The sequence below is a fragment of the Theropithecus gelada genome, chromosome 7b (genome assembly GCF_003255815.1).
Source record: "Theropithecus gelada isolate Dixy chromosome 7b, Tgel_1.0, whole genome shotgun sequence".
NCBI classification, from domain to species: domain Eukaryota; kingdom Metazoa; phylum Chordata; class Mammalia; order Primates; family Cercopithecidae; genus Theropithecus; species Theropithecus gelada.
In genome coordinates, this window is record NC_037675.1 from 4,242,989 (window position 1) to 4,260,731 (window position 17,743).

General features: G+C 54.1%; 1 protein-coding gene across 4 annotated transcripts; it reads right to left on the reverse strand.

Moving 5' to 3' along the window:
- Positions 1-5,659: 5,659 nt before the first annotated feature.
- On the reverse strand, positions 5,660-17,485 carry FES (FES proto-oncogene, tyrosine kinase). 4 transcript variants are annotated; one of them, XM_025391826.1, is made up of 19 exons: positions 17,353-17,485; positions 16,640-16,861; positions 16,313-16,486; positions 14,837-14,933; positions 14,524-14,707; positions 11,892-12,029; positions 11,699-11,818; positions 11,373-11,495; positions 11,066-11,252; positions 10,861-10,944; positions 10,152-10,361; positions 9,687-9,809; positions 9,254-9,307; positions 8,555-8,673; positions 8,186-8,280; positions 7,966-8,089; positions 7,570-7,727; positions 7,331-7,453; positions 5,660-6,020 (listed from the first exon to the last, which is right to left on the reverse strand). In XM_025391826.1, exons 2-19 carry the CDS (start codon positions 16,850-16,852, stop codon positions 5,878-5,880), a joined length of 2,469 nt encoding a protein of 822 aa, XP_025247611.1. In that variant the 5' UTR covers positions 16,853-16,861; positions 17,353-17,485; the 3' UTR covers positions 5,660-5,877. The 4 variants fall into 4 exon arrangements, with proteins under 4 accessions (XP_025247611.1, XP_025247612.1, XP_025247610.1 ...); XM_025391827.1 differs by having other exon boundaries at positions 16,313-16,432; positions 17,353-17,451; XM_025391825.1 differs by having other exon boundaries at positions 9,687-9,863; positions 17,258-17,426.
- Positions 17,486-17,743: the final 258 nt, after the last annotated feature.

Below are 17,743 nucleotides of genomic sequence, written 5' to 3' on the forward strand. Positions count from 1 at the left end.
GCCTCGGCCTCCCAAAGTGCTGGGATTACAGGCGTGAGTCACCGCGCCCGGCCCTACTTTTTTGATTTTTTGTAGAGTGGGGGTCTCACTGTGTTGCCCAGGCTGGTCTCCAGCTCCTGGACTCAAGCGATCCTCCCACTTTGGCCTTCCAAAGTTCCAGGATTACAGGTATGAGCCACAGTGCCCAGCTTTTTTTTTTTTTTTTTTTTTTTTGACAGGCTCTTGTCTGTCACTCAGGCTGGAGTGCAGTGGTGTGATCATGGTTCACTGCAGCCTTGAACTCCTGGCCTTGATCCTCCTGCCTCAGCTTCCCAAAGTGCTGTGATTACAGGGATGAGCCACTGCACTCGACTGCCATTTCTTTTATCACCATCAGGAACAGCTTTCCAGGTTTGTTTACTCACTGGATTGCCTGTTATTAGGGTGTTAGACCTAGACTGGGCTCATCATCCTCTTTGTCTTTTCATGGGGAGATTTATTTTCCAGCCCTTCTATTGAACTTTCCATTTTGGTGATAATTATTTTTTTTTTTTTGAGACAAAGTCTCACTGTGTCACTTAGGCTGAAGAGCAGCGGTGCGATCTCAGCTCACTGCAGCCTCTGCCTCCAAGGTTCAAGTGATTCTCGTGCCTCAGCCTCCTGAGTAGCTGGGATTTTAAGCGCACACCACCATGCCCGGCTAATTTTTGTATTTTTAGTAGAGACAGGGTTTCACCATGTTGGCCAGGCTGGTCTTGAACTCCTGACCTCAGGTGATCTGCCCACCTCGGCCTCCCAAAGTACTGGGATTACAGGTGTGAGCCACCGCACTCAGCCTCATTTTGGTGATAATCTTAATTTTCTTTTTTCTTTTGAGATGGAGTTTCACTCTTGTTGCCCAGGCTGGAGTGCAATGGCACGATCTCAGCTCACCGCAACCTCTGCCTCTGGGTTCAAGCGATTCTCCTGCCTCAGCCTCCCAAGTAGCTGGGATTATAGGCATCTGCCACCAAGCCCGGCTAATTTTGTACTTTTAATAGGGATGGGGTTTCTCCATGTTGGTTGGGCTCATCTCGAACTCCCAACCTCAGGTGATCTGCCCATCTCAGCCTCCCAAAGTGCTGGGATTACAGACATGAGCCACTGTGCCCGGCCTGATAATCTCAGTTTTCAAGAATTCTTGTTTGTTCTCTGGTGGTTCTTTTTTAAAAACTGAGGTACAGTTTACACTAGGTGGCACAAATCTTAAGTGTACAGCTTGATGAGTTTTGATAAATACATACACAAGCACAATCACCACCCAGATCAAAATGCAGGACATTCCCATCTACCCAAAAGGTTCCCCTGTGTCAAGTGGTCAAGCAGTCCCTAAGCACAGCATAGTGGTTGTCATACTGTCGTCCAGCTTTGCCTATGTGGCCCATGTAGAGACGTACATGGTTGTAAGGGCACCATGGTGAACCTTTTCCCCTACATCTTCTCACACCTTTCCATCAGTACCCTCCAGACATAAGCACTGCTTTGACTTCTCTGTAACTTAGTTTTGCCTGTTCTTGAACTTCATAAAATAGAATAATAAGTATGTACTCCTTCATGTATGGCTTCTTTACTCAATATGTCTTTTTTTTTTTTTTGAGACAGTCTTGCTGTCACCCAAGCTGGAGCGCAGTGGTACGATCTCAGCTTACTGCAACCTCTGCCTCCTGGGTTCAAGTGATTCTCATGCCTTGGCCTCCTAAGTAGCTGGGATTACAGGCACGTGCCACTACACCCATTAATTTTTGTATTTTTATTAGAGACAGGGGTTCACCATGTTGGCCAGGCTGGTCTCGAACTCCTGGCATCAAGTGATTTACCCACCTTGGCCTCCCAAAGTGCTGGGGTTATAGGCATGAGCCACTGTGCCCAGCCATATGTCTTTGACATTCATCAATGTTGGTGCATATATTAGTGTTTTGTTTTGTTTTTATTGCTGTATATATGTTTGTGTCATTTTCTGCTTGTTCTGGACCTAAGTTTTCTCTCCACTTCTTCTGTAACTTGAATTACTCATATGGTCCCATGTTTCTTAGCTTCCATTCTTTTTTTTCCTCTCTGTACTTCAGTTTAGGTACCTCCTATTAACCTATCAAGTTCACTAATTCTGTTTTCTGATACAACTAATTTCTAACTGCGATTGTGATTTTATCCTTTACTTCTATCAATGTTTATAAAATCCATCCAATGAGTTTGTAATTTCAGAGGTGTTTTTCAGTTCAATAGGCTCTTTTCATTCTCTTTTAATAGATTCCAATTCTGTTGACATTCTGTACATTCGTTTCTTTTTGTCCATCTTCTTCTCTATTTGACATATTAACCATAGTTATTTAAAAATCTTTGCCAGTTCCAATATCTGGATCATCTGTGGGTCTGGTTTTATTGTTTATTTTTTTCTCTTGTGTATTAGCCCCATATTGCTCCATTTTTTTGCATGCTTTATGATTTTTAATTGTATGTCACATATTGGGTATAAAAGGAAAGGGGCTTCAAATCTTGTTATTCCCTATAGGAGCTAGTCACCTCGATGCAATTAAGTACTAAACTGGGGCCGGGCGCGGTGGCTCAAGCCTGTAATCCCAGCACTTTGGGAGGCCGAGACGGGCGGATCACGAGGTCAGGAGATCGAGACCATACTGGCTAACACAGTGAAACCCCGTCTCTACTAAAAAATACAAAAACTTAGCCGGGCGAGGTGGCAGGCGCCTGTAGTCCCAGCTACTCGGGAGGCTGAGGCAGGAGAATGGCGTAAACCCGGGAGGCGGAGCTTGCAGTGAGCTGAGATCCGGCCACTGCACTCCAGCCCGGGCGACAGAGCGAGACTCTGTCTCAAAAAAAAAAAAAAAAAAAAAAAAGTACTAAACTGGGTTGGGGCAGTGTTGTCGTTCCAGTAAAACTCAATCCCCTCCTGGTTGTCCTTGTTCCTTAGGAATGACCCTCTTGATTTTGGATTGAAAGACTGGTCAGTCTCTGTCTCTCAGATCTTAAAGTTCTGCTCATCAGAGATTTATAGGGAGCTCTTTAGCTTCCCAACCCACACAGGTGCAAAACCTGGCAAATACCTTATGCTGGGGAGGCCAGCTATTTGTTCACTCCGGGCCTCCTCTCTAAACACTGCAAGACTGTAGGACTTGTCTTCTCAGTCTCCTGCACTGCCTCAGAACTCAGCAAATGTCCCATGGTGAAAACGCTCTGCATTTTGTGCTACTCTAGGTCCTAATCCATAGCAAGTCCTTGCAACCACCAAAAACTGTTCCTTTCTCTCTTCCCCAGTAGAGTCTCTCTGCTTGGGCCAAGTCTGATCCTCATGTCCCAAATGGGCAAATGTTTCAAGGAAGAAAATAGCTGCCTATCACTAGTTCAACTCGGAAGGGCTCTTTCCTCCTTGAAATTTTAGTTCATTCATTCTTTATTTCTGTGACCACTCTTCATTCTTTTCAAAAATAAGACATTTTCGGCCAGGCGCGGTGGCTCATGCCTGTAATCGCAACACTTTGGGAGGCCGAGGTAGGCGGGTCACTTGAGGTCAGGAGTTTGAGACCAGCCTGACCAACATGGTGAAACCCCGTCTCTACTAAATACAAAAAGTAGCCACGCGTAGTGGTGTGCGCCTGTAATCCTAGATACTCAGGAGGCTGAGGCAGGAGAATCACTTGAACCCGAGAGGTGGAGGTTACAGTGAACTAAGATTGCGCCACTGCACTCCAGCCTGCGCAACAGAGCAAGACTCCGTCTCAAAAAAAAAGACATTTTCATCTTAGCTTTTTCCCTAGCAGTTGCAATGGGAGTGGTGGCGTGCGGAGATCTACCATACCCTACCCAGCAGAAGTGTTTCAGTTCTGCTTTCTACCATTTCCATTGGAGGTATTATTTCACTTCCTAGTATTTTTACTTAATTACACGACAACACAACTTCCTCTTGTTTAAACAAGTTATAGGGCTCTCTCTCATCTCTTTCAAAATAGATTTTTGTTTTGTTTTGTTTTGAGACGGCGTCTTTGCTCTGTCACCCAGGCTGGAGTGCAGTGGCGCAATCTAGGCTCACTACAAGCTCTGCCTCCTGGGTTCACGCCATTCTCCTGCCTCAGCCTCCCGAGTAGCTGGGACTACAGGCGCCCGCTACCACGCCCGGCTAATTTTTTTTGTATTTTTAGTAGAGATGGGGTTTCACCGTGTTAGCCAGGATGGTCTTGATCTCCTGACCTTGTGATCCGCCCGTCTCGGCCTCCCAAAGTGCTGGGATTACAGGCTTGAGCCACTGTGCCCGGCTGTTTTGTTTTTTTGAGACAGAGTTTTGTTCTTTGCTCTTGTTGCCCAGGCTGGAATGCAATGGCGCGGTCTCAGCTCACTGCAACCTCAGTCTCCCCAGTTCAAGTAATTCTCCTGCCTCAGCCTCCAGAGTAGCTGGGATTACAGGTGCACACAACCACGCCTGGGTAATTTTTTTGTGTTTTCAGTAGAGATGGAGATTTACTGTGTTGGCCAGACTGGTCTCGAGTTCCTGACCTCAGGTGATCCACCTGCCTCAGCCTTTCAAAGTGCTAGGATTATAGATGTGAGCCACGGCGCCTGGCCGATGTTAACTATTTCCTGAACTTTCTTGAGGGATGGCCATTTTACTTCAAGTTTCTCATTTCCCTGTTCTTCTGTATTACAAATACTTCCCACTTTCTGTTTTTTAGTATGTTCACACTTCCTTATCTTCTCAAACTTCGCTTTTGGTAATATTAATATTTCAGATGACTTTATAGGTTTCACTGAGACTGAGGGGAGGAGGTGAAGGCTCCCCAGTCTGCCATCCGATTCCTCATTAAATTCGTCTTGAGAAACAACTTCCTCAAAAGCATTTTCTTCATCAGCCACATCAGTCTCCTTTGAGTGGAACTCTCTTCTCATCTCCTCCTGAATTTTATGTGAGTGTTGTACACATCCACAGTGTCAGCTATCCTCTAATATTCATAAGCCAATGATTCACATATCTATGATGAGCCTTCACCTCCATCTGGGCTTCCAGACCTATTCATCTACATTTTAATTATTTATTATTTTTATTTATTTATTTTTGAGACAGGACCTCGCTTTGTTGCCCAGGCTGGAATGCAGTGGTGTGATCACAGCTCACTGCAGCCTCGACCTCCCAGGCTCAGTTGATCCTCCTACCTCAGCCTCCTGAATAGCTGGGACTATAGGTGTGTGCCACCATGCCTGGCTAATTTTCTTGCTTTTTTTTTTTTTTTTTTTTTTTTTGTAGAGACGGAGTTTTACCATGTTGCCCAGGCTGGTCTCAAACTAGGCTCAAGCAATCCACATGCGTTGGCCTCCCAAGTACCTGGGACTACAGGTGTCTACCCCACACCTAGCTTCACCCATACTTTTATCTCCAATAAAATGCAACATCTCTAAACTCACATCCTCCTCAAAGCTCTGATCCTCTTCCTATAATCCTATTTCTGGGGATGATACCGCCATCTGGCCATAGCCTGTATTATCATCCTGATCTCTCCCCCTCCCCATGTCTCACATCCAGTTGCTACTAAATCATGTCCCATGCATACTGCCTGTCCTCCTCCTTCCCCACGGCCACCATACCAGCACTCATGCCTTCTGAGACCTGCCTTCCAGAGGAGCGCACATGCCAGGAGCGTTCAGTGGGCACAAGTGGTTTTATTGTTTCTGCCTGGAAGAGGAAGCCCTGGCAGCAGCAGGGACACAGAGAAGACACGGAGCTGCATCCTGCCAGCAGTGTGGATGCTGGTGGCAGGAGTCCACGACTGTGAAGAGCTGTCAGCATGTGAGCTGGAGCTGCTGAGGAGCTGCACCTAGGCCTGCAGAGGTCACCAGCTTGAGAAGGGGGTCCCAGCCTCACCGATGCCGCTTTCGGATGCTCTGCAGCTCCTGGTAGATGGTGCTGAAGCTGGGCCGCTGCCCAGGCTCATAGGCCCAGCACTGCTCCATGAGCCTGAACACGGCATCAGGACACAGCTCTGGGCAGGGCAGGCGGCCCCCTGTGAGGAGAGGCACAGCACACCAGGCATGAGGAGGGAGTTTGAGGGTCCTCAGCAGACTCTGAGGGATACCATGAGCCATAGGAGCTGCTTAAGGTGCACTGTTCTGAAGGACGCACTGTTCTCCACCAAGGGCCCAAAGGACAAACAGGCCTGGCTTCTGATCCCAATCCCACCACATGCTAGTTGTGTGTCCTCTGCCAGCCTGTTTTTCCATCTGAGAAAGGGACATATTAATCCCTACCACACATGTAGTGATGAGTAAATTAAATAACGTGTGGTCTAGCACAGAACAGGTGCTCACTCAGTAGTAGCTACAGGGATATTCTATTTTTTTTATTTTTTATTTTTTTTGAGATAGAGTTTCACTCTGTCACCCAGGCTGGAACGTGGTGGTGCGATCTCAGCTCACTGCAACCTCCACCTCCCAGATTCAAGCGATTCTTGTGCCTCAGCCTCCCAAGTAGCTGGGATTACAGGCTTGTGCCACCACACCTGGCTAATTTTTGTAGTTTTAGTAGAGACAGGGTTTTGCCATGTTGGCCAAGCTAGTCTCAAACTCCTAGACTCAAATGATCCACACTCCTCAGCCTCTCAAAGTGTTGAAATTACAGGCGTGAGCCACTGTGCCCGAGTTTTTTTCTTTTTTCAGTCAAGGTGTCTCTCTGTCACCCAGGTTGGAGTGCAGTGGCATGATCTCAGCTCACTGCAACCTCTGCCTCCAATGCTCCTGTGATCCTCCCGCCTGAGCCTCCCGAGTAGCAGGGACTACAGGCACATGTCACCACACCCAGCTACTTTTTGTGTTTTTGTTTTTTTTTTTTTGAGATGGAGTTTTGCTCTCGTCGCCCAAGCTGGAGTGCAGTGGCACAATCTCAGCTCACTGCAGCGTCTGCCTCCTGGGTTCAAGCAATTCTCCCATCTCAGCCTCCCAAATAGCTGGGATTACAGGCACGTGCCACCATACCTGGCTAAATTTTGTATTTTTAGTAGAGATGGGGTTTCACCATGTTGGTCAGGCCTCCCAAAGTGCTGGGATTACAGGTGTGAGCCACCGCGCCCAGCCTATTTTTGTATTTTTTGTACAGATGGAGTTTCACTGTGTTGTCCAGGCTGATCTCGAACTCCTGGGATCAAGTGATCCACCCAGCTCAGCCTCCCAAAGTGCTGGGATGACAGGCGTGAGCCACTGGCCAGGTTATTCTTATTCTGCCTGGTGGGAAGGTTGGCATTAAGGGAGTTGGAAGAGTCTGGCTGGAGCATCTGGAAGAGGGTGCAGCCTGAGGCTGCTGTCATCACAGGGTGCTTACCCTTCTCCACAAACTCCCGTGTCTGCTGATTGCTAAGGTTGGGATAGGGGGAGGCCCCCAGGCTGAAGGTCTCCCAGAGCAAGATGCCAAAGCTCCACACGTCGCTCTCGGAGGAGTAGCGGCCTGCAGAGGAGGCCAGACAACATGAGTGGACCCTCCCTGGGACCAGGGCAAGGCAGGAAGCAGGACCCAGGCCTTGCCTCTGGCCATGCAGTCCAGGGTGGACAGGGACTAGGTACCGTAGTTAAGGGCCTCAGGTGCGGTCCACTTCACGGGGACTTGTCTGAGGCCGCCTGAGGCCGCGTAGACCCCATCAGCTTCTTCTCGGGACATCCCAAAGTCACTGATCTTCAGGACATTCTTCTCTGTCACCAGACAGTTCCGAGCAGCCAGGTCCCTGGGTGAGACAGGGCAGGGGCTCATTTGGTCAATAGTTGCCTGCCCAGCCCTGGCTGAACACTCTAGAAAAGCCAAGGACAAAAGCTGTTCCCAGCTCCGGGTACCCCTGTCTACCAGAGAGGCCCACTGCCGCTCTGGAGCTGATGCCTGATAGTCCAGCAGGGGCCCTAGAGGTATAGGTACTTCTTGACTCTGGTCGGAGGTGTTGGCAGGGCCTGTGGCCACGACCCACTCACCGGTGGATGCAGCACTTGCTCTCCAGGTACTCCATGCCAGCAGCTGCATCCCCCACCATCTGCAGCAGAGTCTTCACCCGCAGGCGGGCCCCCTCCGTGCGGAGGAAGGTCAGGAAGTCGCCCCCTGCAGGTGGGGAGGACCCGTGCTGAGCCTCCTGCCGTAGGGGTGCCACCTGGCCAGGTTGTGCGCCCTACCTGGAGCTCAGCACCCCACGCTCACCCTGCACAAGCTCCATGACGATATAGATGGGCTGCTTCTGGGTGCAGACACCAATGAGACGCACGATGTTGGGGTGGCTGTACTGCTTCAGGATCCTGGAGAGCACTGCTGCTCAGACTCCATGTGGCCAGGCCCATCTCCCCAGGGCCCCCCAGGGATGACGGGAGAAGAGCTTGGCCTCCAAGGCCAGCAGACCCAGACGTGTGACCTGGGGCAGCCTCTACCCCTCGGCACTATAAGGGGTTACTACCTGCAATGTGGGGCCTCGAGGATTAAACGCCACCACAGAGGTCAAGCACTTTACACTGTGCCATGCAGTGTAACCTCTGTGTATGCGGGACCCGTGGTGATCATTAGTTTATCACCCACCTCGCTTCCTGTAGAAACTTGGCCTTGATGTCAGGTGGGAGCGTCTCTCGACAAGACTTCACTGCCACCAAGGTGTTGTCGGCTCGCAGGCGTCCGCTGAACACTTCGCCAAAGTTCCCCTGAAACGGTCTTGGGCTCCTACCACGGCCTTCCCAGTCCCACAATTCTCTTCTCTGCTCCCCGCCCATTCTTTACTCAGCCCCCGTGCTCGGACACCTCACACAGGCTCTCTGGGAGTTTGTCCCTCGCTGGGGAACCTAGAGAGCACATGGGGCAGGCAGGGAAAGTTGCCTCCAATGTGCCACCCTCCCTGAGAGAAGTGACATGGAAATCCAAAAATCACTCTCCCTTGGGTTTGAAAAGCATTCTGATTTTTAGGAAAGTGACTTCTTCCCTAAACAGGTATCTGATGGCTTACAGTAACAGGGTGTCTCCCTGTGTGCACACAAGAGCTCGAGGGGGGCAGCCTAGGTGGAGGTAATGAGGTCAGGGTGCTGGCAGAGCTGTCTGCTGGGAGTTTTCAGGGTAGGTACTATCCCATTTCCCGGAGGACGGTGTGTGGTGGGGGCTGGGCAGGGAGTTGGGGTACAAGTGGGGAACCAGATGGGGCACGGAGGTCTCTGGGTGGCAGCGCAGGGGGCCCAGGCGTGACTCGGGAGAAGCCGCCAGCGACAAGGAGACCAGCAGAGGTGCACTCACCCGTCCAATCTGCTCGCCCAACACCAGGTCCTCATGGTTCAGCACCCACTTGTCCTGGGGAAGAGAGGAGTTAGGGGATCAGAAGTCTGAAGAAAAGGGGTGCTGGGCCCTTACAAGGGCTATGTCCTCCATTTCTTGATGCCTCCATATGTGACCAGGGGTGGGACCACATGGGAGCACACTGAAATGATACGGGCTCCAGGCAGGTGTCCTGACCAGGTAAGCACCAGCCTGGTGTGTACAGCCCATGGTGTAGGAGTGGCCCTGACATTCCAAACCTAGAGCGAGGCTGGCCCCGAGGGTCACTCACTCTGCACCTTGTATGTAGATGGAAGGCCTGGAAAGCCCTTTCTGCTCAGACGCTGGGTGGGCCTGACCCACACTCCCCAAGCCCTGCCACAGGTGGCATGGGCCGGGCTGGGTGCAGGCTCACCTTGGGCACAGCCCTGTGCAGGACGACACCGCTCTTCTTGGTGAGGGGCTGCTGGGTGCTCAGTAGGTGGTCGATGAGCAAGGGAATGCTGGGAAAGCCTTCCCCTTCCAGTCGGTACAGGTTCTGCAGGGCAGGGGACCCGGGGTCAACAGCCTCCATTCTGAGGGGGCCTGAGCCCTGGGAGGGGAAAGGGAGAGCAGCAGGGGAGAAACGGCCTGCCCAGGACCAGGGACAGAGACACCTCCTAGCGCATGACATCCTGCTGCCCCACAAGGGAGGACTCACACTTAAGCCTCTATTTTGTTGCAGGGACTGGGTGGTCTCTGTGGCCCCTTTCAGCCAGCCTTGCTAGGGAGGCATTCAAGACCTGGCAGCTATCCCCTACCCTGAAAGGTCATTCCCCTTGGAGAAGGGAAGGGAGGGTTAGAGTGAGGCCTGGAAGGCTCGGGTCCCAGCCCCACTCACGTCCAAGGACTGGATGATGAAGTGCCGGGGCAGACCATCCCACAGCACTGACAGCACGTACTCCTGCTTGCCCTGGCTCTCCCGCACCAGGAAGTCCCCAGAGTGCACCAGCAGCTCAGCCACTTCTGCCCTTGGGATGGCCCCGTGGTACCACAGCTGCTCATGCAGGGGCTTCTGCACCTCCGGAACAAGCTGCAGCGGTGGAGGGAGCTGGGCAAGGGAGGATCGAGGAGGATTCACTCAACCAGCTTGTTGAAGAGGCCATGGGGGCAGCCAGGGGTCTCTCTCTCCCCTCTATATGCCCTCAGCCCTCACAACCACGGAGTGGCATGCAGAGCCATCCACAGGCCCCTGGAGTGGGCAGTGGACTGGCCCAGGCTCATGCTGGGCAGAGCTGGGAAGGGAAGCCCAGGCAGGAAGACCCCAAACCAAGCTGGTGCCTCCTCCTCCAGGCCACAGGCCCCCAACCACTCCTGGAGCAGGGAGAGCCATGGAATAGTCAAGGTTGCTGGTCCCTTTAGCACACAGGGGCAATGAAGAGGGAGGGGTCACAGGGGTGGCAGGGTCTGGGGACATGTGCAGCCTGGAATCCCAGGGAAGAGAGGAACTTCCCAATAAAAGCAGCCTGGGCAGAGCCTCCTCTCTAGGACATCCCAGTGACTAAATTTGAAACACAACAATAGGGGGGTCCAGGCTGGGCGTCACTCACTGAGAACTTGGGGCGGAAGATTCCTGAGATGTGGCTCTTAAGGATCTCCAGCGTGGGCGTCCTTCCCCCCTCTCGCTCCTGCTCCTGAGGCCAGGGACAGACGTCAGCGGGTGGCCAGGCTTAGGGAGGGGGAGGGCGAAAATGAGGAGCGCAGCCCCAGGTGGGCAGGCCGGTGGCGGGCAGCGGCGCGGGCGGGGCAGCTCACCGAGGACGATGTGGAGTGGCGGTCATCCTGCAGGAGCAGCACGGGCGGGGGCTCGCCGGGGCCCAGCTGCTCCAGCTTGGTCTGCAGCAACTCCTGCTGGGCCTGCAGCTTGGCCTGGCTGCACCGTGCTACCTGCAGCCCCTGCAGTGCTTCCTGCAGCGCCTGCCTCTTGCCCAGCAGCTGCACCCTGCAGGCAGGGGCGGGTGGGAGGGTGGGTGAGAAACGGCTCAGTCTGTAGCCAGCACCAGGTAGGGTAGGCAGGAGGGAGGGAGGCCCAAGAGGCTGCTGCAGGCAGGGGCCCACTCACCGCCCCCGGGGGTGGGTGTTCTCCTCTTCATTCCGGAGCTCCTGTTGCAGCTGTGTAACCATCTCCTGCCGCCTGAACACCATCTCGGTGGCCACAGCCAGCTCATCTGTCACTGAGGTCAGCCTGCACCCAAGAGAAGGGCAGCATTAGAGCCAAGCCCTCCTGCCCCCTCAACCCATGTCCAGTGCATCCCTGTAGAGCCAAGCAAGCCTGGCCACCTGGTGACAGCTCTGTGTGGGCAGTGTCCACGACCTAGCCCTGCCTACATAAACACCCGTGGTCTGCTGGGAGCCCCGCCGCGGCCCAGGTGCGAAGCCACCACCCACGTGTGCTGCACGCTCTCCACAGTCAGCTCGTTCAGCTGGAGCTCCCCAGGCTCCAGCGGTTCACCCTCCTCAAGCAGTGACTCATCGAATGTGACGCAGGGTGGGACGTCAGGTGCGGACCTGCGGGGGACAGCGCCCCATCAGTGGACAGGCCGGCAGCCCTGGGCCCAGCAGGAGCAAGAACGGGACTTACCCATACTGTCGAAGGAAGCCTTGGTACTCAGCCTCAGGCTGGATGCGGGCAGCAGCTGCAGCCATCTCCCGGTGAATGGCCACCACCTCATCCTGCACCAGGCTGCTAATCTCCAAGTATTCCTGCAGGATCTCCTTCCTGCCCCCCACATGGAATCCCCAGTCAGGGAGGCCTCAGGCTGGGCAAGGTTGGGCAGTTCAGGCCTAGGACCCTGGGTTTGGAGTCAGGGCTGGGGTTGATCCCTGCCTCACTTCGTGCTAGCCATGCCACTCTAGGCAAATTATTTAATCTCTCCCTAATCTTCTATTTCCTGATATGTATAAGAGGGACACTGGCAGTTGTAATAAGGATCCAGTGGGCCAGGCACAGTGGCTCATGCCTGTAATACCAACACTGGGAGGTGGAGGCGGGTGGATTGCCTGAGGTCAGGAGTTTGAGACCAGCCTGGCTAACATGCTGAAACCCCGTCTCTACTGAAAAAAACAAATACAAAAATTAGCCAGGCATGGTGGCACATGCCTGTAGTCCCAGCTACTTGGCTACTTGGGAGGCTGAGGCAGGAGAATTGCTTAAACCCGGGAGGTGGGGATTGCAGTGAGCCAAGATCGCACCACCGCACTCCAGCCTGGGCGACAGAGTGAGACACCATCTCAAAAGAAGGGATCCAATTGAGATCCTGTGTGCAGAGTGTCTGCTGTAGAGGGAGTGCTCAGTAAACATGAGCTACAGTCATCCCTGCCCTGGGCAGTTAGCTCTGCACACCCACTACCAAATAAGCCATCAACATGCTGCCCACCCCCGTCCATATCTCCCAGCCCAGGCACCTCCCCTGGGCCCCAACCTCATGTACTCGCTCAGCTACTCAAAATGTCCCATTGGCTAGCTCTAAGACACCCCAACCTCTCTAGTTGAAAATTGAGGCCAGGCGCAGTGGCTCATGCCTGTAATCCCAGCACTTTGGGAGGCTGAGGTGGGTAGATCATGAGGTCAAGAGATCGAGACCAGCCTGGCCAACATGGTGAAACCCCATCTCTACTAAAAATACAAAAATTAGCTGGACATGGTGGCACGGGCCTGTAATCGGGAGGCTGAGGCAGGAGAATCGCTTGAGCCCAGGAGGTGGAGGTTGCAGTGAGCCAAGATTGCACCACTGTACTCCAGCCTGGCGAAAGGCACTCCAGCCTGACTACATCTCTAAATAAATAAATAAATAAATAAATAAATAAATGAATGAATGAATGAATGAATGAACGAACGGCTACCCTTGTATCCTAAACTTCTTCCTCCCACACCCTTCCCTACATAAGTTAACAGCCACTCCATCTTCCAGCTGCTCCAGGCCAAATCCCCAGAGTTACTGACTCCTCTATTTCACACTCCACTTCCAATCCATAGGGAAATCCCACTGGCTCCATCTTCAAATTAGCCCCAGGACCTGACCGCTTCTCACCTCCATTGCTACCTCCCCGTCCTAGTGGCCAAAAGCTTGGATATGGATTACTGCAAGAGCCTGCTCTCTGGCCTCCCAGCTTCTGTCCTTGCCCCCTGAAGTCTATTCGCAGCATAGCAGCCAGAGTGGCCTCATTAAAACAGAGGTCAGGGCTGGGCATGGTGGCTCATGCCTGTAATCCCAGCACTTTGGGAGACAGAGGCAGGCAGATCGCTTTGAGCCCAGAAGTTAGAGACCAGCCTGGGCAACATGGTGAAACCCCATCTCTACTAAAAATATAAAAATTAGCTGGGTGTGGTGGTGCATGCCCATAGTTCCAGCTACTCGGGAGGCTGAGGCAGGGGAATCGCTTGAACCTGGGAGGTGGAGGTTGCAGTAAGCCGAGATCATGCCACTGCACTCCAGCCTGGGCAACAGAGACTCTGACTCAAAAAAAATTAAAACAAAATGAAACAAAAAAACAGAGGTCAGATCATGCCATTCCTGTTCACCCAGAGCCAAAGTCCTCACCATGGCCCTGCTGAACCCTCTATCACCCAGTAGACCTTGACGCCTGACTCCTCCAGCCTCGTGTATGACTCTCCCCCTCCCTCACTCTCAGAGGCACCACTGGTTCCTGGCTATTAGTCCCTGGTACTCTTCTACCTCAGGGCCTGTGTAGTTGCTGTCCTCTTTTCTGGAATGGTCTTTCTCCAAATAGCCCCAGGATTCACTCCTGTGCCCCTCTCAGGGGCCTCTTTGAATGTCACCTCTCAAGAGGCTTTCCCAGACCACTCTGTGGACAACTGTCACCTCCTCCCTTGCCTCCGTGCTCTCAGGTCCCAATCCACTTCTCTTACTTTATTTTTCTCCATGGCTCTTAGTGCTCCTCACATCCTCACTCCACTAACACGAAAGATCCCTGAGGACAGATGTTTTTGTCTACCATTGTTCTCTGCTATAATCCAGAGCCCGGCACAGTGCTCAATGAATGTAATAAAACCCTGGAATAATGGGACCCTGGAACAGTGTAATTCGGAGGTAAGTTGCCTGTTTCCAGTCCTTGGCCCAGGTCCCGTTCTCATGTGGTTACATGGCCAGCACTTTCCCAGCAATGGATTTTCTGGGTCCTGCCTCTGGGCCTGATGGCTGCGCTGAGGGCCGCTCAAGGGTGGGGGCCAGGGGACGGGGCTGTGGGCTTACAGGATGCAAGCCATCTCCTCGTGCAGGTCCTGCAGTGACCGCAGCAGGCCGGGCAGCAGGAGCTGGTGGTGGTGCTGGTGGTGTAGCTGTGCAGCCCGCACGCCCAGCACATAGCGGTTGTGGTGAGCAAAGAGCTTCCACAGGCTGCGCACATACTTGTCCTTGGCCTTGTCACGGTCCTTGTCTGCCGGATGGGGGGCAAGGGGTATAGATGACAGCATGGAGGCCCAGGCAGCCACCACTCTCTGAGTACCCAAGGACAGGTCAGCACTGGCTTCGGATTCCCTCCCTGCCAGCAAGGGAAGCCACGAACCTTTGCTGGCCTCCTGGTACTTGCGCTTGGCTTGGGCACTGTCCCGTGCCAGGGCTCGGTACTGGCTCTTCAGCTTCTCAATGTCCTGGCTGTGAGTCTAGGCAGAGAGGAGAAGCCAGTGTGGGGCAGCAGGTCCCCAACTATGGAGGATTCTTGCCTGGGGTGAAGCCCTGGAAAGGTCCTGTCATCAGGTAGGGAGTACCTGGAGACTTCTGGGAAAGCTGGCTGCTACTGTGAGAGTCAAAGATCACAGGGCCTGTTAAAGACAGGCCCCTTGGGGAGGTAAAGAGGTAGACTACAGGCTACAACGGTCCCTCCTTGGACTGAGAATGGTAGCCTGATGGCAGGCAGGGCCAGTTGCAGGTGTGTGCAGCCTGTGCAGTCACACGGGGCTCTACATGTAAAAGGGCCCTGTGCTTGGTTTCATGCTCCATTATTACCACCTTGAAATTCTTAACAATCTTTTAACAAAGACCCCCACAATTTCATTTTGCACTGAGTCCTGCAAATTATGTTCTTGGCAGTAGGAATAGATGACAGCCCGAGATCAGTGTTCTTGTCCCCGTTCTCCTGTTTATGTGCTGGGATATATTGGGCAAGGGCCCAACCTCAGTTTCCCCATCTGTAACTGAACTAAATTCCTCGACTAGATCAGTCTTTTCCTTAAAGGGCCAGATAGTAAATAAATATTTTAGGCTTGTAGGCCATATGGTCTCTGTCACAATTACTCAACTCTGTCACTGTAGTCACAGACAATATGAAAACAAAGAGGCATAGCTGTGTTCCAGCAAAACTTTATAAAAATGGGCCCACCCTTGAATTAGATGATCTTTTGGGGAGAGGAATGGGGCCAGGGTGGCCACCAGGGGCCGCTGTGGGTCCATGGCTAGGCTGGGCTCTGCACTTGAGGAAGGGGTGTGGTGCAGGGAGGGTGACCAGCACACTGAATGGGGGCACTAGGCTCCCAGATAAATAGCCAGCTCCAAATCACACAGCCTCTAGACCGAGGAGCTCGGTGGGATTCAAACCTAGGCAGGCTGACTTCACAGCCCGAGTCCTTGACCTTCAGGAGGCCATGCTGCTGCCCAGTCTCTGGGGCCCTGAGAGGAGCCTGCCTAGGTGGAAGGCAAACAGACTGACCCTCATTCCTCTCCCTGACTCTCAGAACCCAGAGTCAGATGGCACAGTGTGGAGGTGAGTACTGATTCTGAGCTTCTCCCAGGCAAATGACCAGTCACTCATCCTTAACATTCCCAGCACTTTGCCCAGGCACAGAAAAAGCACAGAGAGGCCTTGCTGCAAGCCAGCCCAACATAGGGGAGGAAGAGAGGAAGCTGCATCAAGGTTAGAGCAAGCCAGGCCTGCGGTCAGGGACTTCCACTTCCCCAGTGAATCCAGTGCCTCTTGTGCAAAACAACCCCTTGGAGGCTCAAAATTTAGATAGAACTGACTGAAGCCCCATTGCTGCCCGCTCACCTTGGTGAGCTCCTGCTGCAGCTGCTGCCACTGTTCGCTGTAGGTCTTGCGAAGCTGCTGCCGTTCCCGGATGAGCAGGCTCAACTTGCTCAGGGGCCCTGAGTTCAGATCCTCCGCGTGCTGCCGCAGCAACCGGCTCAGGCCCTCAGTTTGGCTGGTGATCTCTGCCCAGGACTATACAGCACAGATCGGGGAGGCAGGGAGGAGGGGACAATGGCTCCCAAGGCTGGGCCTGCCAAATCTCCAACCACTGCCCCAGAGGGCCCCCGGGAGAGGAAGGAGAAGGCAGTTACAGCCAGCACCCACAAGAGTCCCATGGAGACTCACCTGGCTGATGGGGCTGTCGGGGCTGATGCCCCGGCTCTGGCCCCCACTGTCCTGCACGGACATGTGGTGAAGCAGTCCTGCATACTCCCTGTCACTCTTGACCCGTTGGGCCATCCACTTTCTCATGCCCTCCAGTAGACGAAGCTCAGCCTCCTGCATCTGCTGCAGGACCCCGTGGCCCTGGGGGGTGCACAGCTCCGAAGAGAAGCCCATAGTGCTGTCCTGGGGACAGAAAGGGGGCCATCCCTGGGGGCAAGGCAGCAGCTGGAGATGGAGGCATGGGAAGAGGAGGCTGGGGACTGTAGGGTCAGGATGGGCTACAGACAGGGAGGAGGTGGGGTCCCGCCTCTCTCACAGGCAGCCATGGGTACCTAGCAGCAGCCTGGCCTGGGGACTGGCCCTCATGGCTTCCTTAGTGTCAGGGATCCCTCCCCCGTTCGGGAACAGGAGCCAACCTGGAGCCTCTCTCCCCAGGCCCTTCCACCCACCGCCCCTTACAAGGACACCCTTGCCCAGGTCCTCGACAGGCCAAGGCTGCCCCAGCTGAAGCCTCAGGCGGCCACAGCCTGAGCCCTGCTCCTGCGGCCATCCCCGCCCTTCCGCGGCCCCTACCCCCACCTGGGTGGGTCTCCGGCCCTCGGAACGCCTGCTCTGCCCCTGCCTGCCGCGCCCCCTGCTCCCACCGCTCCTCCAGGCCCCGGGGCTAGAGTTACCCACGCGGGCAGCTGCTCCTGGGGCGGCCTCAGACCGACTCAGGCCCGGTGCCGACCCCGGCCAGTTCCTGATTCCGCGCTTCCTCCTCCCGCGGTTTCAGTTGGCCCAGGCCCCGGGGCGGGCCTGTGGAGGGGAAGGGGCGGGCGGGACCGGCCCGACGGCCCCGACGCCTGCCAGCCCCCCTGCTCCGCGCTGGGCCGCAGCCTCCAGTCGGCCGCACGGCCACGGAAACGGAAGGGAGGAGGGGGCCGGCAAAGAATGGCCCAGCCGAGAGCCGCCTGCGCCCCGCAGCCCCCAGGGCCTGGCAGCGCCCCGGAACACCGGGAAGGGGTGCAAGGTGGGAGTCAGGAGGGGGGGCGCGGGGTGAGGCCCCAGGCAGATGCTGGGCCC

Excerpts from the sequence above, each read along its gene's own strand:
- FES (XM_025391825.1), bottom strand. The coding sequence starts at position 16,852 with ATGGGCTTCTCTTCGGAGCTGTGCACCCCCCAGGGCCACGGGGTCCTG. Across the intron at positions 12,030-14,523 it reads GAGGAGATGGCTTGCATCCT|GAAGGAGATCCTGCAGGAAT; the intron begins GTAAGCCCACAG and ends TGTGGGGGGCAG. Across the intron at positions 8,090-8,185 it reads CGTCATGGAGCTTGTGCAGG|GGGGCGACTTCCTGACCTTC; the intron begins GTGAGCGTGGGG and ends CCCCACCTGCAG.